General features: G+C 61.7%; 2 protein-coding genes across 2 annotated transcripts; one reads left to right on the forward strand and one right to left on the reverse strand.

Annotated features, from left to right (window-relative positions):
- Positions 1–1954: 1954 nt before the first annotated feature.
- On the forward strand, positions 1955–5757 carry F751_3241 (putative ATP-citrate synthase; the record flags this gene model as incomplete). The annotated part of the gene is made up of 8 exons (XM_011399109.1): positions 1955–2043; positions 2636–2755; positions 3012–3902; positions 4146–4380; positions 4599–4717; positions 4956–5031; positions 5229–5265; positions 5588–5757. The coding sequence occupies 8 exons, from the start codon at positions 1955–1957 to the stop codon at positions 5755–5757; spliced, it is 1737 nt and encodes a 578-aa protein (XP_011397411.1).
- A 789-nt stretch (positions 5758–6546) lies between these two features.
- Positions 6547–7383, reverse strand: F751_3242 (hypothetical protein; the record flags this gene model as incomplete). Its single annotated transcript, XM_011399110.1, has 3 exons — positions 6547–6713; positions 6931–7035; positions 7266–7383. 3 exons carry the CDS (start codon positions 7381–7383, stop codon positions 6547–6549), a joined length of 390 nt encoding a protein of 129 aa, XP_011397412.1.
- Between the last annotated feature and the right edge of the window lie 135 nt (positions 7384–7518).

Below are 7518 nucleotides of genomic sequence, written 5' to 3' on the forward strand. Positions count from 1 at the left end.
TCGTATAACTTCGGATAATGTATGCTATAAGAAGTTATTACGTTCCTTACTGGTGGTGGCGGAGGCTTCTTCGCTGGGGGAGGAGGGCTCTTCCTTACTGGTGGTGGCGGAGGCTTCTTCGCTGGGGGAGGAGGGCTCTTCCTTACTGGTGGTGGCGGAGGCTTCTTAGCTCGGGGTGGAGGGCTTTTCTTTACCGGGGGAGGTGGGCTCTTCCTTACTGCCGGGGGGGAGCTCTTCTTCGCTGGAGGTGGAGGACGTCTCTTGACTGGTGGGGGGAGCCTTTTCTTCGCTGGTTGAGGCGGTCTCTTTTTCGGGGGAGGTGCCGCACTCGTCTTAGTGAGGGGTGGCCGGGTCTTCTTGGCAGGGGTGACACCGGCCTTCTTTGCAGAGGGAGGTGACCTTTTGGGGCCTGAGGGAGGCGGAATCTTCTTCGCTTTAGGCGGGGGAAGCGTTCGTGATGCCAAAACCGACTGCAGTACGCTCACGGGTGACTGTTGTTCTCGGGGGGTAGTTGTGTACTCGTTCACCGAAGCAGCTTCAGCCGCGTGAATCGACACAGGTGTGGTGTACTTTAAGGGAATAGTCAGCGAGCTGCTTGTCGTTTGAACAGTGGATACACCTCTCGACCTCTCTTGCAATGTGCTGGGAAGGTCGCCGCAGGTGACCTGCGCGCGAAAAGGGGAATGCGGGCTGCTTCAGCTTGGCTGAGCGAAAATAAAGAGACAGCAGGTCAATTAAACTTGCCAAATTCAAACTTCTCCTGTGTATCTACCTTGACGAAGAAGAGGGTCACGAGGGCGAGGACCAGCCCCTGGGCGGATCGCGGCTGTGCGACCATATATCCTCTTGCTTCCCCTCACTCTAGCTTATTCTTCTCAGACATGCTTGTTTCTCTATTTCAACCTCTTTGGGAGAGCAGGGCAAACTAAGGTACGTACGGGGCGAGCCACGCCGTTGAACCCGCCGGTGCTAGCTCCGGAGAGGCCTGGCCGGAGAGGAGCCGGAGTGAAGTCCTGTCGCAAGTTTCGGTCGGCCGACCGGACGTGCCTCTGTATGGACGGTGAAGCCTCAACTTCAAGTCGAATGGATCAAGCCCACAAAGCTCCGAATCTGAGCTCCCCTCCTCGACTGTGAGGACTGACCATGCATAAAGTTGTATCAAGACTTCCCCACTGTGATTACTCCTTCTGGATGTGTACTGTACTGGCTGGCGCAAAGTGATCAGCCTGTGCCTTGAGAAGACGCAGAAGGGGAGGTGAACATCGCTGTAAAGGCAGAAAAGGCTACTTAAACTCCTGCCATACCCTCATGTGGGCCTTGGGGTGAGGGGGCTGTGACAAATCGCCAGGCATTCCGCTTCACCCAGAAGCCAGCTACAACACTCGGTTGGCGGACAAGGATATATTGCAGCATGCAGGAGGACGCCAGGAGAGCTGACTTTTGCGTTAAGCGGTCGACGCCGATCCCGACGTGAGGCAAGGCTGTGCCCTGCTTTTGGCTCCCAGCAGGGCTCCTCTCCGTAAGCCAGCCTCCGAGGCACAGCGCTGATCCAACATAGCACTGCATCCAGCTCATTAAACGTGAAAGTGATGCTGAACACGGCTGCCACCTGCTGAACTGTGGATGTCGCACAAGCCTGTACTATTCGGTTTGGTGGACTGTCGAGACGTGCTCGTACGTGAGAGGCGCCCCACAGTGAGGGAAGCCATTATTACATTATCTGCATGGTTTCAGTTTCCATTCGAGCTGATCCCCTTGCGGGAGTGAGGTTGGATATGGTGTACGCAATAACTTGAAGTCAGGGCTGGTGGGTGAGTCAGCATACACATCGCGACCCGAGTCTTTGTTCGGCTAACCCACGCAAAACATTTGCAAGGTCCTTTTAGGCGTTTGGATCTTGGGCATTAGGTGTTTTGAAACCTTTTCTTTGCTCTCAGGCTCCACCCACGTCGCGATGCCGACCAGTCCTCGCCCCTCAGCGGGGCGCTACGGCCAGGCCGGCCAGCTCTTCACCAAGCAGACCCAGGCCATCTTCTACAACTGGTGAGTTTCACCTGGGATGCGCTGAAGCCTGGGTTGATGACCGACCCCCTCCTCGGATCTGACGGATCATCGCCGCTCTGCAGGAAGCAACTCCCGGTGCAGCGTATGCTCGACTTTGACTACCTTTGTGGTGCGCCGGTTTCGGGGGTGCTTCCGCCACTCCACCCACCGTGCATGTGCACGCATGTATCTGGAATGATGGTGCATTGCCCGATGGGGGTTTGCGGGAGTGTGCACTTTCGACGGCGGGGTTCTCGAGGCAGGTTCCGTAAGTGGGGCTGGTGCTCACCCACCGCTTGGGGCTGGCACCCTCATGGTCGTCCCTGGCACCCTGCGCAGGCCGCACCCTCCCCTCCGTGGCCTGCATCGTCCAGCCAGGCAGCCAGGGCGGGTAGGCTCTGGCCAGCAGTTTTCTTGCATGGCTTTGGGCGGGGGAGCCCTGCAAGCAAGACCGTCCGGCATGCTTGTGGCAGGATCTTGGCGCTACATTGGGCGTCCCAGGCTGGAAACAGCCAGTCAGTATAGGAGTGCCGTGGCATGGACCCAGCGTACCCACCTGTGCCTCTCCACCGGCCTTCACCCTCCCACCCAGGTTCCAAAAGGTGTTTTTCGGCGCAGAGGAGGTTGCCATCCCGCAGTATGGCTCCACGGCGGAGGCCGCAAAGGCCCATCCCAAGGCCGACGTTTTCATCAACATGGCTTCCTTCCGCAGGTATTGGGGTCCAGGAAGGCGGAGGGAAGGAGCGGGGTGCTCAGGCACGGTGAGCGTTGACCGGACCCCAGGCGCCAGCAACGGCACATTGATGTGCATGGGGTTCTTTCCATGATACCATGCCTCCCACCGCCTGCGTGGCTCCTGATTTCCCACTCGCCAGTCCCTCCTTTGCCCCCCCCCGCCCCCCCCCCCCGGCCCCCAAGAGGTAGCAAACCAGCATCTCACCTCCCCCCTTCCCACCACACCCAACCAGCGCGTACGAGTCGACGCTGGAGGCGCTGCAGCTGCCCACCATCCGCACGGTGGCGGTGATCGCGGAGGGCGTGCCCGAGCGCGACACGAAGCACCTGATTGCCGTCGCGCGGCGCGGGAACAAGGTGGTGCTGGGCCCGGCCACGGTGGGCGGCGTGCAGGCGGGTGCCTTCAAGATCGCCGACGCGGCGGGCACCCTGGACAACATCCTGGCCTGCCGCCTGTACCGCCCCGGGTGCGTCGGCTTCGTGTCCAAGTCCGGGGGAATGAGCAACGAGCTGTACAACGTCATCGCGCGCGCCGCCGACGGCGTGTACGAGGGCGTGGCCATCGGCGGCGACGCCTTCCCGGGGTCGACCCTCTCCGACCACTGCCTGCGCTACCAGAACATCCCGGGCGTGGCCATGATCGTGGTGCTGGGCGAGATCGGGGGCCGGGACGAGTACTCGCTGGTCGAGGCGCTGGCCTCCGGCGCCATCACCAAGCCCGTGGTGGCCTGGGTGTCGGGGACCTGCGCGACCCTCTTCGCCACTGAGGTCCAGTTCGGGCACGCGGGCGCAAAGTCCGGCGGCGACGACGAGTCGGCGCAGGCCAAGAACGCCGCGCTGGCGGCCGCCGGCGCGGTCGTCCCGGCCTCCTTTGAGGACCTGGAGGCCACCATCGCGCGCGTGTACAGGGGGCTGGTGGACGCCGGGCGCGTGACGCCGGCGCGGGACGACCCACCGCCGGCCGTGCCAGAGGACCTGGCCGCCGCCAAGCGCGCGGGGCGCGTGCGCGTCCCCACCCACGTGGTCAGCTCCATCTGCGACGACCGCGGGGAGGAGCCCACCTACAACGGCGTCTCTATGTCGGAGCTCATGCAGGGCGACGCCACCGTGGCCGACGCCATTGGGTGCGGGGGCTGGTGGTGGGTGGGTGTGGGTGTGCACATGGGGGGCGAATGCATGTTGCTCTCGAGGCGCCTACCTGCCGACATGGCACCGTACCTTGCATGGGGGGCGGCGACCCTGCTCCAGTCTCCGCAGCCTCCTCAGCACCATGCCTGCCCTCTGAGCACCTCATACGCCAATACTCCACCCCCCATACCCCCCATCCCTTGGATACACACACACACACACACACACACTCTTCTCAGGCTGCTGTGGTTCAAGCGTCGCCTGCCCGGGTACGCCACCAAGTTCATCGAGATGTGCGTGGTGCTCTGCGCCGACCACGGCCCCTGTGTGTCGGGGGCACACAACACCATCGTGACGGCACGTGCGGGGAAGGACCTCATCTCCTCCCTCGTCTCGGGCCTGCTCACCATCGGGCCGCGGTTCGGCGGTGCCATCGACGGCGCCGCACAGTATTTCAAGGAGGCCGTGGACGAGGTGAGGGCTGTGAGGGAGAGGGGTTGGTTGGGAGGGTCGGCCTGCCTATGAACAGGCCGGGAAAGAGCCTCATTGCTCCAGGTACATTTCCTTGACGTCGTGCATGACACTGCGATTGGGCTGGGGATGATGAACCCCGTGATAGTCTGCTGCCCCTACATCCAATGACCAACACCCCACTCACCTCCCTCATGCCCTGACCCACCACATCAATGCAGGGCTGGGAGCCGGACGAATTTGTGGAGAAGATGAAGAAGCGGGGGATCAGGGTGCCTGGCATTGGGCACAGGATCAAGAGCAAGGACAACCGCGACAAGCGGGTGGAGCTGCTGCAGAGGTGGGGCGTGGGGCTCGGTGTGGTCTGGGTCCTGGGCGTGGCGTGCAGGCCCAGGTCTGCAGAAGCCCATGGTCTCCAGGTTGGACAGGTGTTGAGATGGCGTGGGGGTGCTTGGGCCGAAATCATTGCATGTTTGTCGCCCAGCGGTCCATCCCACTCTGGCCCGGCGACGTAATGTGCGGCTCAGGAGCGCCCCTCCTCACCCAACGCCCCCCATCCGATTCCATGCCTGTGCCAGGTACGCCCGCACCCACTTCCCCTCCACCCGGTACCTGGACTATGCTGTCGAGGTGGAGGGGTATACCCTGCAAAAGGTGGGGAGGAAAGCAGGGCCGGGCCGGTGTGCCAGGCCAGGCACACTGCTTCGTCTTGGCTGGTCAGCTTTTCTCCAGAAAGGCAATCTGGGCACATCCTGGTGACCCTCGGCACGCACTGCCCCACCTAGCACATCCCCTGCCGGTGGTGGGTCAGCTTCAGGACCCTCACCACCATTCCCACCGCCTCACCGCAGGCCGCCAACCTCGTCCTGAACGTCGATGGCTGCATCGGTGCGCTCTTCCTCGACCTGCTCAACTCTGGCGAGTCCATGGGGTGGAAAGGGGGGGTGGAGGAATGGGATGGGCTGAGGGCGCGAAACCCCACCAGAGTCTCCAGTGGTGTCATGATGATGCCAGTCCGGGCGCGACGCCCTGTGAGGTCCACTTGGTTTGTCGCTTTGCGTCTCCTCCGGTGCCAATGTGCAAGGATTCACACTGAGCAACCTCACAGGCACTCTCCCTCCACGACAGTCATGCATCCCCGCCCACACCCGTTGACCCAACCTCTCTGCCATCACCTAATCAGACCACCACACCTCCCCTGACCCCACAGTCGGTATGTTCACCAAGGTGGAAATCGACAGCATTGTGAAGATTGGGTACCTGAATGGCCTGTTTGTGCTGGCCAGGACCATTGGTCTGATCGGGCACTGCCTCGATCAGAAGCGGCTGGGCCAGCCTCTGTACCGCCACCCCTGGGACGATGTCCTCTACACCAAGTAGGACAGTTTTTCGGTGCTGCACGCAGCACTCGTGGCAGCCACCCTGGGCACTTCCAAGCAGGAGCCTCGCGCTGCTCCGCTTGAGCAACCGCGCACACAGCAGTTCACACTCGCTGCTGCCAGTGACTGTTCCCTCATCATGGCATATCACACTTGGATCTGTAGCATTTAGATGGAAAAGCAGATGTGGACCCAAGGATCGGGTCAGTGCATGTAGGACGCTCGACAGGCAGGAGAAAAACCGAATGTGTCACCATCCTTGAATGCTGGAATGGCGCTGGGGGAAGGAGTGAGAGGGGGGACAGGAGGAGATGCCAGAAGGGGCATGCGCGCATCTCTGCAAGGGATGTAGACGTTCAAAATCGGACAGTGGCGTGTGTGCTGTGATCATGGTGGACATCCGAAGCAGGTGGGCATGTGCACCACCGGCTGCCACCCCAGGGAAGGGGGGTTGAGGGTAGATTCTCGGTGGCAATGCAGCGACAAATGCTCAAGTGCATAGGAACTCAGGCGGAGGATGGGTCCCCGTGCTCACGCACACATGCAATCTGAAGAGAAGAGGCTCGCTGCATGGCATAAGGGATGGACGCTTGGTTTCAGTGCGGAGTGCACACAGCAAGGAAAGGGGAGAGGGGCGCGGAACGTCATCACCCCTCCCAAATGTACGGCTCGCTGGATTTGGAGGAAAGATCCTCGTATCGCTTGGAAAGTGGTGCTGGTGCATGCTTCTCCGCTCGATGCTCCTCCTCTCAGACAGGTGTGGTGGGAATCGCAGGGCTTGTTTTCCCACCTAGGCGCTGTGGTTGAGCACCTTGACCAAGGAGAGCGCGCGGGCGCGCAGGCGGGGGTCGAGCGTGGCGTGGCCAAAGTGCAGCAGGCGGGCGGCGGCGTGCATCGAGTCCAGGGCCTGCATGACTCGCCCTGAGCTGGCCATGCAGCTCAGCACGGTCAGCACGGCTGGAAAGGCGGGGGAGATTGTTGATTAAGGGAAGGGTTGACAGTGGCGGTTGGAGTGGGAAGTGTGTTCCAAACCCTGGGATACAGCAAGCATTGATGCAGGAGACATTCCAGACACTGGCCTCAAAAATGTTCAGAATCAGCCGATCTCAAACTATCCAAGCAGCTCACAAGACGGCCCTCTGCAGGAATCGCTCTCCCACACCCGCCAGCTCACCTTGTTTCCGGGCTGCTGCCACTTCAGGCCGGGGCAGGCAGGTGAGCATGCGGGTCAGCGTGCCCTCCAGATGGGCCAGGGGCAGGATGCTCTCGTCAAACACACCTGGGTTTGGTGGGAGAGGGGAAGAGGTGGAGGTGATTGACATGGCTTTCCCACCTGGATGCATAGAGGCCCCCTGCAGCAACCCAGGCAGGACCACATCATGGCGAACCCCTGGGAAAGGGGAACACGCCCTTCACGTTGTTGCACACGACGTTTATGCACTCTGGCAACGGCATGGCCATGGAGGCTCTATCCACGGTCCCGGCAGGGCTCCTGTGCGGCTCCCCCACCTGCCAGGAGCGACCCCAGGCTGAACTGCGCCGAGTCTGGCAGAATCACCGCGCCATTGAACAGCACGCCCACCGTGCTCCCCAGCGACTCTGTGTGATGCGTAGGGGGCTCAGTCATGGACCGACAGCGTGCGGCGCGGTGCCGGCTGCGGCGAGTGGTGCTCTGCGTCGCCGGGCATGGGCTGGTCGGCCGGCCGCGTGGGACACCCTGGAGTGCTTGCCTCCCTGATCAAACACACAGGCGCTGTATTTT

This window comes from Auxenochlorella protothecoides (assembly GCF_000733215.1).
Source record: "Auxenochlorella protothecoides strain 0710 unplaced genomic scaffold scaffold33, whole genome shotgun sequence".
NCBI classification, from domain to species: Eukaryota; Viridiplantae; Chlorophyta; class Trebouxiophyceae; order Chlorellales; family Chlorellaceae; genus Auxenochlorella; species Auxenochlorella protothecoides.